The sequence below is a fragment of the Tubulanus polymorphus genome, chromosome 2 (genome assembly GCF_964204645.1).
Source record: "Tubulanus polymorphus chromosome 2, tnTubPoly1.2, whole genome shotgun sequence".
Taxonomy (NCBI): Eukaryota; Metazoa; Nemertea; class Palaeonemertea; order Tubulaniformes; family Tubulanidae; genus Tubulanus; species Tubulanus polymorphus.
Window position 1 is genome coordinate 8,132,831 of NC_134026.1, and position 14,900 is coordinate 8,147,730.

Here is a 14,900-nt window from a genome sequence, read left to right on the forward strand (position 1 = left end):
GAATCCAAGAACATGTCTATCGCGGATATCTAACTACGGATTTATACAAAAATAAATCATCATTTTCTAAAATTGGAATAGCTATAGAATTCTGTTTTTAAACATACGATGCTCGCTTTCTTGGGATACAGAACACGCAAAAGTGCCCTTTTTATAATTTTAGAACGCCCCTTTCAAAATCCTGGCTACGAGCTTGAACCCAGCAATTACAGCTGGCATCGATCCTATTCCTAGCGCCGAAGTCACCTATCACCTTCTTAGATATCGGTGCCCTTTTTTGGGAAGGTTTTCTAAATTTGCCCCTGGTTCCTGTATGATTTGAGACCCACATGCGGAAACACATATTTAGGCTAGATTATCATCAGGACTTTTAGGTGAGATTATGATGTTTTGGGGGTGAATGATTTACGAAAAGGGCATCGTCTCATGCATCCGTCCCAGCGCCCTAGTTACAGTGCCGACCACGAGATGGCGTCGGTGTGAAAATAAATGAAACTGTTTTTATCCAATTCAAAATTCTTATTCGTATAAAAACATCAAAACCATAAAAATACACATTATATACATACAATAAAAACTAATGAGCTTATACGCAATACCGTAATCAATGTAATAAATGCTTACAGTTACCATAATCATTCTAAAACTATGTATGCAACACATATAATTAGAGTAATTGAGAATCATTAGCACCAAATATGAAATTCTCAAAGTAAAAAAAAATGTTCAGATTAAAAATAAAACATATTTACAATAAAATAATCAATCATCTATTTCTTGTTTAGAGGAAGTTGATTCAGATGGAGAACCAGGATATGGAACTAAAGGGAATATACGCGAACTAGCAGTTGACTCCGGAAGTCCTGGAAATATACGAGGACTAGCAGTTGACTCTGGGAGTCCTTGCAAAACATGCGAACTTGATTCTGCGTGTCCCAGAAAACATTCAGTGTTATTCGACTCTGGGAGTCCTGGGATCAAAGGAGAGGTGCTAGAAGTTGACTCAGGGAGTCCTTGGAATCTGTGAGCGCTGCTAGGTGTTGACTCCGGGAGTCCTGAAAACACGTTAGTACTGCTTGGAGTCGACTCAAACAATGTTGCCTTAGACTTAGGCGTTTCTTCTTTTCTTTTCCTGTAAATGTCGCCTAGAATTTTATCCATTGTTGCAACACGTTTCTGAGTTCGCGGAGTTTTACTAGTAGCTGAAAATAAACAACCGACTCTGGTGAGGGTAGCGGGCTGCAGCGAGTGAAGCGATCTGTGGCAAATTAGTTTTTACCTGGGGTACGTCTGGGAGTTATTTCTGAAGGTTCCGATGAGAAGGAATCGAAATCAAATTCAGTCGGTATTTCGTCATCAGCTCCATTCCTAAAAATATCGAACAAATAAATAACACACAAATCTTCCACCAGGGGGCGTCACCAAGGGGGGTTTGGGTGTGGCTGACCTCCTTTTTAAATATTTTGTTCCAAATTTTTTTAGGCTAAACAAAAATAATACCTTGTTTCTCCGCAACGCCGGGTCATTTTTGTAAAATATGATAAAATTTGTAAAAAGTTCATTTCTATAGCGGCGGGGTCTGTTATGTAAAAATTGATCACGAGTTTAAAAAAAGTAATGTATAGGGTAGATACGTGGCCGGTCGGGTCAACTTTAAGACTCGGCAGAGTGTAGAAACAAAGTATCAATTTTTTTTAGCCCTACGTTCCCTTAAACAGGTCCAGAAAATATCCCTCTCAAGTTTCGAATTTCAAAAATCTAGATTCTTTAAGAACATTCAAGCAATTTCGAGGATTTGAAAATGCTTGTTTGGCTAGTGCGGTGTTAAGTATGGTTTCTGCTTAATATCGGTTCCGACACCCTTTAGAAAAATCCTAGAAATATCATCAAAAATACATTAATTCCTCTTTATGTATTTTTGATATCATTCATCATCAGGTAGATATTTACTTCTCATTTTCCTCATCGCTATCATCATCATTGTTATCAGTCACATCGGTTATAGTCTCCGCATCGCTAGGCAACACACGTCCCGGATTAATCCAGTTGAACTGCAATATTCCATTGTTGTCTCGCAGTTTGTTGTATAATTGTATAATATCAGTAACACTGGGATCGTCATCCTTCTCATCATCACTCGCCTCTAAACACCAATCATCATCATTTTCTCTTGACGCGGTCGTAGACATCGTTTGTCGGTATCTGAAACTGTTCGAATTGGGGGTTACATCACAGGGGCTCGTATTTGAAGTTTGGGGGTGAACTGTAGCTTAGATCATCCAGTATCCCTGGTACTATATATATAAAAATAACTTTTTTAGGGTTAGGGTGAGGATTAGGGTCCATTCTCTAAAAGTCCGTTTTTTAAAAGTTCTTTGTATATATATAGTACCAGGGATACTGGATGATCTAAGCTACAGTTCACCCCCAAACTTCAAATACGAGCCCCTGTGCCGTGGGTTACATTAAGGTATTAAGGAATATCAGAATAAAATGAATTTGAATTGGACGCACAAAGATATGAGAATAATGAGTTCAAAATGTACAGATTTCAACATTCAAAACGCAACGAATAAAAATCACCAAACTTTACCTAAATTTACATCACAGTTTATCAATCAAAGCCACAATTTGAGGAAACGCGGGCAGGATTTTAACGATTTTAAACCGTAAAATGTTATTAAATCTCAACGACCTTGAATTGGGTGTCTCTACAACCGGGACATAGCGCGTCCTTTTACCGGCAACCAGTCCAACTGAAGAAAACCGTTTTAAACCGATGCGAAATACGTGAAATTCTGGATTTGTAAGTGGAAATTCAGGTAAATATTTGTGTTTAAGATGTAGAGAAAAATGTGTAGAAAAAACTGAATCGTTGAATAACAGCAACAAAACAACGGTAAGAATGAAAGAGGAGAGGGATAATTCACAATCAGCCCTGACCCCCTAGCGGCAAGAATGAGAGAGGAGAGGGATAATTCGCAATCAGTCCCGAACTGCCCTATATTGAATGTAGTTTAATTTTGTGATGCCCCCGCCAGGATTTAAATTTTTAAATTAACTTAACAAATGATGCAAAAATAATCTCGCAAAAAATTAGTCGTCTCAGACTGAGATACTGTTTGAATATTTCAGAAGACGTAGAGCGATGTCTGATTATATTCTACGCAGAGTTCATCAAGTTATCGATGAATTCATCAAAGACCAAAGAGAAGAAGATAATTATATCCACGGTTACCTGGATACAACGAAAGAGAATGCTGCTGATAAATTATTAGATGGTTTACGTTTGGCCCAATCCGCAAACTTCGTACAAAACGCTATGAAATACGGTTTATACCATAACTGGTACCCGGGTTAGTATCACAGACACTCACTAGGGGGTGTTACTCCGATTTACTTTACTTTAACAGATACCCGGGTTAGTATCCGAAACACTCACTAGGTGGTGCTCTGATTTATTTTTATCATTCATAGGTAAATTGATGGCTGTTAATAAAGAGAAGAGGAAAAAGAAAGAAGATGGCGATGATTTTGATGAAGATTCAATTGATATCAGTAAATCAATAATAGAGGAAACTATGGAGGAAAATGAGGAGGGAGTTATAGAAACAGAGGTAAAAACAGAACCAACAACAGCAGCTGCAGCAGATAGTGGAGAGATGAAACTGATGAGTAAGTATCCACTCTCACCCCCATCCCCACTTCCCTAACCCCCTCTCACTCTCTCCCTGTCCGCACACTCCCCTAACCCCCTCTAACTCTCCCCCTCTCCGCACACTCCCCTAAATCCCTCTCACTCTCTTCCTCTCCGCACACTCCCCTAACCCCCTCTCACTCTTTTCCTCTCCGCACACTCCCCTAACCCCCTCTCACTCTCTTCCTCTCCGCACACTCCCCTAACCCCCTCTCACTCTCTTCCTCTCCACACACTCCCCTAACCCCCTCTCACTCTCTTCCTCTCCGCACACTCCCCTAACTCCCTCTAACTCTCCCCCTCTCCGTACACTCCCCTAACCCCCTCTCACTCTCCCCCTCTCCGTACACTCCCCTACACCCTCTCACTCTCCCCCTCTCCGTACACTCCCCTACACCCCTCTCACTCTTTTCCTCTCCGCACACTCCCCTAACCCCTCTAACTCTCCCTCCTCTCTGCACTCCCCTAACCCCCACTCCCCTAACCACCACTCTCCCACACTCCCCTAACCACCACTCGCCCACACTCCCCTACACCCCCTCTCACTTTCTCCCTCCTCTTCACACTCCCCTACACCCCCTCTCACTCTCCATCCTCTCCACACTCCCCTAACCCATCTCCCTCCTCTCCACTCCCCTTCACCCCTATCACTCCCTCCTCTCGGCATTCCTTTCCATCCCCTCTGCACTCCCTTTATCAACCCCTCTCACTCTCCCTCTCCTTTCTAACCTGATATGTTTCTGAGCCAGCATTCATGTCACTGTGCATGGTCTCATCAAGTTAAACCCCTCCCACTCTCTCTCTCTAATCGGATGTTGTATATTTCAGAGCCAGCGTTCAGGTGGTCTCATCCAGTTAAACCCCTCCCATTCGCCTTCTCACTATCATCACTCTCCTCTCTATAATCGGATGTTGTATATTTCAGAGCCAGCGTTCATGTGGTCTCATCCAGTTATACCGATTAATGGCGAACCGTTTCTAATGAATTATGTGAAGTCTTACAGTTGTTGCTTCGGTAAAAACTACCACAAGCCTGGAAGTCGTAGTAAGATACCGGTGAGTATAAATCCTGGAGCCACCCATCTCGTCAGCTGCCTGGAGCCATCCACTTTTGTAATGAACATGTCGTTGTAAATATAATTGTAGCTGACGGAAGAGAACGGCGGTGACGATGACACCGAGGGGAATCCTCCGCCGGCAAAAAAACGTCGCTCCTCGTCCAGCGTGAAATACGAATGTCCGGCGATGTTGCATTTCCGCGAGTTCAAAACGTTCCCCGGCTACGCGCGCTATCCGAATATATCGAAGTATAAAAAGAACACGTTGCGTAATAAACTGATGGAGGCTTTGTGTCAGGGCACGGTGAACTCGGAGATTCGAGTCTACGTATCTATACCGCTACCGGCGGCTCATCTCAATCACCCGGTCGGCGCCGAGTCCAGTATGAAACTGCGCATGCACCCGTTAGTGCGTAAAAAAATCTATCAATACGTCGCTGAGGGATGTAACGACAACAAAACGATCAAATCGATGCTGCGTCAATACGTGTTGAACGAATTATGCGCCGAAGGTATGAGACCGTTGCCGGATAACCGCAGTTATTACCCAACTGATAAGATGATCAACTGCCATCGTCTTATCGCGGCCAGGTACTCGCCCGATCAGCTTCACATGATTAATCTGCAACAGAAAATTCACGTGTGGCAGAAAGATTTCCCCGATTCGAAGATCTTCCTGTGCAACGGCAACGAGATCCACACGTCCGCTCAACCTCAGTTAGCTCAGTATAACAGTCAGGGATTCCTGTTTATATATCAGGATTCCTGGCAGTCCGATCTGTTACAACAGTGCGGTACCGTCTGTTATTTTGATGCCGCTCATCGGTATATCGATGGCTACGATTTCAGACTCTATACACTGTATGTGAAGGTGAAGGAACAGTTGTATCTAGCGGCTCTGATAGTGAATTTAGAGGATAGCACCGACGCGCTGATCGATTGTATCCGCGTGCTGCTCTGTTGGAATCCTCTCTGGCAACCGGAACACATCACCGTCGACTTCTGCTATATACTGATGGCTTCGTTGCAGATAATATTCCCCGAAACGGAGGTCGCCGTCAACGACGTCATCCGCAATAGGGAATTCGATGGATGGTGCGAGAAGTCGACCGATCAGGACGTCCGCACCGTGTTCGATCATCTCAATAAGATGATTAACAATCACTCGAGGGTCGACCTCGAAATCGAGAAATTCGCGTACGACCTCAGTTTGACGTATCTGTGGCAACTGTCGCCGGAATTCCGCGTTTGGGTCTCCGAGGATTTACCGCATTTTCTCAAATTCGTCGCCGACAAGCGCTCGTTGGTGATGAAAGAAGAGGTGCATCGATTGTTGAAACAGAAGAGATTGCGATTCCCCGACGGTTCGAATATTCCTCTGCCGCACTCGAACCTCGCTCTCTCGAACGTGCTCTCCTATCTGATCACCGAACACGTGCAAGACGTCCGCCAGTTCTTCCTGATGAAGCACGGCGACATCTTGCACGACGAATATTTCTCCGAGGTTCCCGATTATTTGAAGGATCGCCCGAAGCCGTTCGTGCGCCACTGTCAGTTGCAGAAGATGGCCGCCGAGAATTTCAAACGCAGCGAAATCGATAGATTCGGGGACGACGGCACGTATTCGATCTCTTTATTCCCCAGTTGTAATCAGAGAGTTGTATTTAACCTGACCACTCCAGTCTGTGAGTGTAATATTTGGCAACTCACTAACAACCCTTGTAAACACTTTTTCGCTGCGTTCAATCTTTGCGACGAGACCTGGTTCTCTTTACCGGATTTCTACAGAAACGACCCGCGCATCACCTGCGCACCGTTACCGGCTCCCAAAGTAGAAATGCCGGCTATGGACTCCGATCCCGAATCGTCGGTTGCTTCGTCTCTCGTCGAAGCAGCGCCCCCTAGTGGTAAACCGATGTCGATAGCGGCGTCTGCCGAGCAAATATCGGTGTCGACGGCGACGGGCAAACCGACCGTTTTCACGGCGATGGTTAAAGATAAAAACGGAGTCGAAACGAAATCATTGTTGGTTCCGTCTGCCGAACAGATTAAACCACCGGAGAATTTGAAATCGGTTACGAATTCGTTAGGATACGGGCAGTGTATCATCTGGGTGAATCAGAGCGGAGGTCAGATACCCTATCTAATCACTAAACACAGGGATCAACCGATACAAGTGAAATCATTACAGGTCGTAATGCCGGGAGACAAGTCGACATCTCCGGACCAGGATCAGTTGACCAGTCCGATTCACAGGAAAAACAGACTGGCGACCAGTCCGATAGGCAACGAAAACTCACCGACGTGGAAATCCAAATTACTCGGAAGAATCAAAGAAGATCAGATGAAAACGGAGAAGGAACCGGCGGTCGGCGAGGAGACGAGCGACGAGTTCATCGAAAACATCATGGAACGAGCGAAATTGGAGGTTTATCTGAAACGTAAAGAATCAATGAGCGACAACGTAAAACAAGCTTTACTCGAAAAACAGCAGGAGAACATCGAAAAGGGACGACAATTGAAATCGCAGTTAGTATCGGTAGTCAAAACACCTCCCGCTACACCTACGATAACGCCTGCCACACCGGCGGTGACGCCTATCAATCTGCGCAATATCAAACCGAAATCATCACCGACGGAGAGCGCCACTTCGTCCGTTATTAGAAGCGGTAAACGAGATTTAGTATTGAATAAAGATGAGGTGGTTTTGTTGATTCCGTGGAACGAACAGAAACTACGATCGGCCGATAAAAACGGAGTCGCTTACGATCGAGCGAACGACGTTCGCAAAATATTGACCACGTGTATTTCGTCGTCGTTTCAAATTCAAAACGTCGAAACGTTCGAACAAGTCGAGAATCTCGCGATGAAAATTCTCAATATTTTACGATCGCAAAATAAAACCGATTTACCGGTTACGGCTACGGTTACCATAGATACGCCCAGTTCAAAATAAAACGTATTCAATCGTTTCCGCTACGGTTACTATGGATATGCCCAGTTCAAAATAAAACTGAGTCTATTGTTTTTGCTGTACTATGTTCAGAGACATAGTAGCAAACGGACTATGTATGTAGATACATGTACATTGTAACTAACTACATAATAAGATACATTGAGTGTAAATAATGTATGTATAAGATTTTACGAATTGTATTTTCAAGTTATCTTTGCTTTTATCTTTATATACAGCCATAGCTTATTGATACAGGGGTTATTAGTACGGGGGTCAGGCGTACTGGGGGGGTTGTTGGTGATGGTTTGATGTCAAATGCAATAAAATGTAAGCATTTATCCTAGAATGTATGTAACTAAAATTTTGTGTAAAATGTTTCAAATATTTGTCTGAATTCTGACTATTTTAGTTTTAAGAATTAAATTACTTATAAATCATTTTCATCTTTTAAATTGTACATGGTTTATAGCAAGTCTACTTGGTGCTAGTTAATGCTGCTTTGGGAACAATTCTTTAAGGCCTTGCCCTTGATTTATGCTTTATCCAACAAGTTTATCTGAAAATTTGCCGAAGCAGTACGATACCAGTACTTATGAAAATATCAAAAGTCAAGCACACACCACTTCTGGGTAATTGACATGGCCTAGTTCATGTGTGACATAAAAACCGAAATTTATTAGTCTGAGGAAGAAGTGAGCTGGAAAACTGATTAAAATAGCCGGAATGAAAAAATTTCGGGAATAAAATTTGCTTTAAAATTCTTCCTGAGGCATGTGAGTATTATATCAATCCTCGCTTGCCAGGGGTTCGGTATCCACCAGCGGTACAGCTTTAGCAGCGGAAGAAGGTTTAATCAAATTTGATTTGGTCTAATTTTTCAATCTAACACAGCTTCGAATAGATTCATCAAATCATCAGATCACCACCGCCGAAGTTGATACGATTTAAAAGGACGGATGCCGACTCACAATCACAAGAGCTTCGAGTGCCATCTACAGCCCGCTGTTTTTTTTTACTCAAACGCGATGCGCTGTCCCATAACTGATCGTTGTAGAATCCACGATGTTATCAAGTGGAAATCTCTATCAAAGCTGCCAAAGCTTTTTGGAAACTGGACCAAAATGGTGAAAAACTGAAAGTAAACCGAAAACGATTTTGTTGTAGCAATAGTCCCCCCACAGGCAATATTTTCTTGTCAGCGGTTTGGAACAAATCTAATGGTTTAACGATGAACGATGCAGCCGCGAAAGCTTATCTAATACGCCAAATTGATAAAGAGTCCACCCCTTCAAAACGTACGTACATCCAGACGTTTCGGTACCTAAAGAAATCTACAACGAACTATACTCAGTCGCAATACAAACAAATCTCTTTTGGCATCCAGAAAGGAAGATGCAAGGAAAATCCCTCAATAAATGAATTACTGACAAATAAGTTTAAAATGCTAAAAATATTTCAACTATCTATTAGCGACACTTGACGGATCCTCGCCCGCCATATGTGGAATCCCCGAGTGCCACAGTAGCGGTGCGGGTACCCCATTGAACTATTAAGCGGTAACCAGTCTAGCCCCCATATATCAATGGCGTATTGCTCTCAAAAATGATTATTACAATTTATCATGAAAGAGTCATGAAATATATATTACAAAATAAACGCCAAATTCACAATTGTAATTGTAATCTTGAAACGCCCGATGACGTCAGTGATTTACAGATTCAAAGTATCAAAAACCGGATGCGAGACAAAAAGCCAAATTAATATTTTTTGATGCAATGAATTATCGGTTTTTAATTCTGTAAATAGTGGATTTTATTATATCGTTCTCTCTCCACGTTTTTTTGTGGTTATTATACTAGTACATATACATTTACATACTGGGTATCAATACATGTAAACGTTATTGTAACGGTTTTTACGGCGTCAAAAAATTAAATCACTGATTATTTGACTGAATTTCTACAGCGGATTTTCATACAGAAATATTCATGAATTTCTCGTCCTAGTAAAAGATATATGTAAAAATTAACCACATAGTTACACATTTGAAACTGAACAAATATGTCATAAAGAAAATCTCTCTGTTCCACTGGGATTGGTAAATATGTAGTAATAGTGGTTGGAAGTATGAATATTGCAAATGCGAAGGAAACTGTAACAAGCATTATTGTTGTACGTTTTGATTTTGTAGTTTTCTGATTGGACGAAACCATTTTGGAACCTCTGAATAACTGAACTATTATAACAGAATTTGATGTAATGATCATAGTTAAAGGCAGAAGATGAACGTAGATGACACCTACAGCTAGAAATGTTTTTTGGTCAAATAATTCATAGTAACATCCGAAAAACCGGTCTGTAAAATGCACCAACAAACCAGGTGCGAGACATATAGCCAATGCATTCACTACAGTTATGATCAATATAGCAAATCTAGCGAATCTCGGTGTACATATCAAACGAGATGTGAACGGGAAGAGCACAACTGCCGCACGTTCTAGAGATATTGCTACTATTAACCACGAACTATTGCTACCTGCAAGCAGCATTACAAATTCATACATTTTGCAACTGATAAGTGAGTTCATGATGAATATAGGACCATCTTTAACTTGATAGAGAACATACTGTAAAACAGGCAACAGTGTAAAACTGGTACCGTACATTAAATCGCAGACCGACAAAATGATAAGATAGTTTGCGTAAGATAAACTTCGGAATCGGCGACTTATCATTATCAGGAAAGTAGCTGAATTCCCGAATCCCCCTAACAGGAACACGATTGGCAGAATGACCAGTGAAACAGTATGGTAGATTCCAGATCTGTTCACAAGAGACATGAGAACAATGTTACAGCCGTAGGCTCGACTGATTTGAATCTGAGTAGAATTCATGTACGAGGGTATGCTGACTGAGTATTCTGATTGTCTGAGAATGTACTGACTGTTTGAGAGTGTACTGACTGTCTGAGAGTGTGCTGACTGTCTGATAATGTCCTGACTGTCTGACAGTGTACTGATTCTCTGATTATGTTCTGACTGTCTTAGAATGTTCTGGAACTGACTGTGTCTTCTCGAGGATCGGAAAATTAATTCAACATAAATATCACGAACTGTCTTTACTAAAATTCGTCTGTGAGATTCATTGTTAACAGCGAATAGAAAATCAATTCTCAGAAATCTAACACAGGACATTGATTTCGTGAACGTTTTATACGGTATATAATATGAATCTAACTAAATTAAATGTTTTACTATAAATAAACGTAATTCATCAGTTCTATTCAGGTAAAACACGAGTCAAAATAGTATCATTATTCAACTACATCAAATACAGGAGCCAGGAATTCTCAAGGGCAATTGTTTACTTCAAAAATAGAAATACATGTATTTCCATTTTCAATTTTCATTCTAAAACGAAAGGTCGAACAAAGTAGGTTCGAACAGGGAATATTCGGGATGCCAACCATATACCACTGATCAGCTCTAGTTTTTAAGTTTTTTTTGTCGATGTAGGGACGATCGATACCTGCTATCATTCTCTTATCAATAGCATTTTCTAATACAATGCGGTACCGACATTCGTAGCAAAAAATTAGTTCATTTTCGATTATTGTCTAGGAGGTTATTAATAGGCAGAGGGATAGTTTTGTTAGATTTAAGTAACCCTTAAAATTGAATCTAAGTAACTCGTAATTGAATTAGATCAAGTAATTCTAAGATTTTGTGTTTCTTGAACTATAATGGCCCTATATGGAGCATTATCGATAATGCTTAGAGCTTTTTGATGATGTTACAATGTGTGTTAAGCAGAAAGTAAGGGTGAAATCAATTGTTATTTGACTGAATTTCTACAGTGGATTTTCATACAGAAATAATCACGAATTTCTCGTCCCAGTAAAAGATATATATAGAAATTTACCACATAGTTGCACATTTGAAACTGAACAAATAAGTCGTATAGAAAATCTCTCTGTTCCGGTGACATTGGTAAAAGTGAAGTAGTAGTGGTTGGAAGTATAAATATTGCAAATGCGAGTGAAACTGTTACAAGCATTATTGTAGTACGTTTTGATTTTGTAGTTTTCTGATCAGACGAAACCATTTTTGAACCCCTGAATAACTGAACTATTATAACAGCATTTGATATTAGAATCAAAGTTAAAGGTAGCAAGTAAATGTAGACGACAAATGCCGCAATTAGAGTTATTAGGGCTAACAATTCATAGTAACATCCGAAAAACCGGTCGGTAAAATGTACCAACAATCCAGGTGCGAGACATATAGTCAATGCATTCACTAAAGTAATTATCAATATAGTCAATCTAGCGAATCTCGGTGTACATATCAAACGAGATGTGAACGGGAAGAGTACAACTGCCGCACGTTCTAGAGATATTGCTACTATCAACCACGCACTATTGCTGCCTGCGAGTATCATTACAAATTCATAGATTTGACAGCTGATAAGTGAACCAATGATGAATATAGGACCATCTTTAACATGATAGAGAACATACTGTAAAACAGGCAACAGTGTAAAACTGGTACAGTACATTAAGTCACAGACTGACAAAACTATAAGATAGTTAGCGTAAGATAAACTGCGGAATCTGCGACTTATCATTATTAGGAAAGTAGCTGAATTTCCGAAGGCTCCTAACAGGAACACGATTGGTAGAACGACCAGTGACACAGTACGGTAGCTTCCAGATCTGTTCACAAGAGACATGAGAACAATGTTACCACCGTAAGCTCGACCGATTTGAATCTGAGTAGAGTTCATGATTCATGAAAATCAAATGAGAGTGCACTGACTGTCTGAAAGTGCACTACTGCCTGAGAGTGCACTACCTGAGAGTGTACTGACTATCTGATAGTGTACTAAACTGTCTGACCATAGTGTCCCGACTGCCCGATAGTGTACTGACTGTCTGAGAGTGTACTGACTGTCTGACTGATTGTCAGAGAATGTTCTGGAACCGACCTTGTGTATTTGAAAATGCGTTCAACTTTGATACGAAGATATCACTAAAGTCTTTATTACAGCTACTATTCACGATTCACAGCGAACAGAAAATCAATTCTCAGAAATCTAACTCAATTTACTCAGATATTCTGAAAGTTTATTACTGTGAATATATGTAATATATATGAATGTAACTAAATCAAATATATTTGATATTCGTTGTACGAGAATTCATTTGTAAATGGTGAAATGTTTCGTAGTAAAACATCTGAACAGGTTTGAACATGTCTATCAGTTCATTACAGGGAATACACAGGTCAAAATAGCACTAGGTGACCATCAGTCAGTTTTGGTTACTGGCTACAAGGGAAATAAATGAACTATACTCCTCTCAATGTAAGAATTGTTTCATTGAAATCTATGTCACCAGATATACGTAATGTTATGAGGTCGGAGCTAATGAGAGTGGAGTCTACTGTCTGTCTGAGTACTGACTGTCTGAGAGTGTACTGACTGCCTGAGAGTGTACGGACTGTGTGAGAGTGTACTGACTCTCTGAGAGTGTACTGACTGTCTGAGAGTGTACTGACTGTCTGAGAGTGTACTGACTGTCTGAGAGTGTACTGACTGTATGAGAGTGTACTGACTGCCTGAGAGTGTACGGACTGTATGAGAGTGTGCTGACTGTCTGAGAGTGTACGGACTGTGTGAGAGTGTGCTGACTGTGTGCGAGTGTCTTGACTGCCTGAGTGTGTACTGACTGTCTGAGTGTGTACTAACTGTTTGAGAGTGTGCTGACTGTCTGAGAGTGCACTGACTACTGACTGTCTGAGTGTGTACTGACTGTGTGAGAGTGTACTGACTGCGTGAGAGTGCACTGACTGTGTGAGAGTGTCTGGCAATGTGAGAGTGTACTGACTGTGTGAGAGTGTCTGGCAATGTGAGAGTGTACTGACTGTGTGAGAGTGTCTGGCAATGTGAGAGTGTACTGACTGTGTGAGAGTGTACTAGTGTTGCGACAATGAGTTTTATTCCTTACACTACGTGCTTGGACATCTCATCTTAGTTCAAACAAAAAAGAATTCATTGTTTCTCATCACTGCCCGCGTCAAGAAAACGTTTTGCAAAGTTATGGTCGAAAATGTGATAGGGGTGATCTCGCTTGCGTCTTTGGATGATTATCTTTATATCACCCGAAGGTAACTCAATGCCAAAGAGGACATTTGAAGGAGGACCCGAAGCCAAAAGTCACTAAACCCACCCAATAATTGAGTCGGCCGACGATATAGCAGTCGCCGTGAGCGGCCACACGACCGACTTTTTCGGGCGATTTACAAAAATTCACTCGCGGCGATCGGGCGAAAAAATACGTCCCTAGCTTAATGGTGGAGACTGGACCCAATTTACGCGATTACCTTCGGGTCATGCAAACTTCGCCCATTGCCTAATTAGCAACTCGAGGAAATCGTCATCAAGGGTGGGTGCTTTTGTTCGGTACTGGATGAAAAACCAAGAAAATCCAAATCAAGATTTTCTCAGCAGTCTTTGACTATTCAACAAAGTATTCCGAATAAAAATTCTTCATTTAGTGAGACAAATTGCATTCGGTCCTTACTTCGGGCTCATATGAGAAGTGCTTACATAAATGCTGATAGACTCTCGACCGTGGGGGTATCACCATCCTCATGGCTGTCGTCGCAAGAAGAATCTTCCTCCGACGAACTGCACGAAGATTTTGAACTAAAGACAAGAAAATGCTCGTCTGACGATGTGAACGAACGGAACTTCTTTTTTCTTCCTCCTTGAGGATGATTTAGAATGAGAGACTCCTTAATTTACATTCTTGTCCTTTTTGACCGCAAATAAATCAAGGACTGTTTCTGCTTTTTGGTAGGCCCTATGCCTGGCCCTTGGCGCTGAGATTGGTGCCCTGACGACGTTGATGCCGACTGGCCCAATCCGGACCAAATGTAGTCCCTGGTGAAGTCGCTGCCGGGTTGCAGTGGTCCCCGGTTTCGAATGCAACCTCAGGCTCGTACACCGAGTCTGAGCTGCATCACGTCGGAAACACGATAAAATGAACACCTGAATCTAGTGTTCACTAGTCAAATAGATAAATGGATTGAAAACGATTAAATTGGTTGTTAAAAACAACTAATAAATTGCGAAATTTTCGATCGCCGGCTTTACCCACGGAAGCGTCGCGGTGTTGAATTCGGCC

The 14,900-nt window shown here is 41.5% G+C and overlaps 2 protein-coding genes across 3 annotated transcripts; one reads left to right on the forward strand and one right to left on the reverse strand.

The window, feature by feature from the left end:
* Positions 1-489: 489 nt before the first annotated feature.
* Positions 490-2,726, reverse strand: LOC141900170 (uncharacterized). Of its 2 annotated transcripts, XM_074786938.1 has the most exons (4): positions 2,594-2,726; positions 1,951-2,208; positions 1,280-1,368; positions 490-1,202 (listed from the first exon to the last, which is right to left on the reverse strand). In XM_074786938.1, the coding sequence occupies exons 2-4, from the start codon at positions 2,187-2,189 to the stop codon at positions 763-765; spliced, it is 768 nt and encodes a 255-aa protein (XP_074643039.1). In that variant the 5' UTR covers positions 2,190-2,208; positions 2,594-2,726; the 3' UTR covers positions 490-762. The 2 variants fall into 2 exon arrangements, with proteins under 2 accessions (XP_074643039.1, XP_074643038.1); XM_074786937.1 differs by lacking the exon at positions 2,594-2,726 and having other exon boundaries at positions 1,951-2,295.
* Positions 2,727-2,772: 46 nt separating this feature from the next.
* LOC141900169 (uncharacterized) lies at positions 2,773-8,042 on the forward strand. Its single transcript, XM_074786936.1, has 5 exons — positions 2,773-2,806; positions 3,136-3,356; positions 3,478-3,675; positions 4,623-4,753; positions 4,844-8,042. Exons 2-5 carry the CDS (start codon positions 3,149-3,151, stop codon positions 7,709-7,711), a joined length of 3,405 nt encoding a protein of 1,134 aa, XP_074643037.1. The 5' UTR covers positions 2,773-2,806; positions 3,136-3,148; the 3' UTR covers positions 7,712-8,042.
* Positions 8,043-14,900: the final 6,858 nt, after the last annotated feature.

Coding starts and splice junctions, on each gene's coding strand:
- LOC141900169 (XM_074786936.1), top strand. CDS start 3,149: ATGTCTGATTATATTCTACGCAGAGTTCATCAAGTTATCGATGAATTC. Junction 3,357..3,477: donor ATACCATAACTGGTACCCGG/GTTAGTATCACA, acceptor TATCATTCATAG/GTAAATTGATGGCTGTTAAT. Junction 4,754..4,843: donor GAAGTCGTAGTAAGATACCG/GTGAGTATAAAT, acceptor ATATAATTGTAG/CTGACGGAAGAGAACGGCGG.
- LOC141900170 (XM_074786938.1), bottom strand. CDS start 2,189: ATGTCTACGACCGCGTCAAGAGAAAATGATGATGATTGGTGTTTAGAG. Junction 1,369..1,950: donor AGCGATGAGGAAAATGAGAA/GTAAATATCTAC, acceptor CGATATTTTTAG/GAATGGAGCTGATGACGAAA. Junction 1,203..1,279: donor AACTCCCAGACGTACCCCAG/GTAAAAACTAAT, acceptor GTTTATTTTCAG/CTACTAGTAAAACTCCGCGA.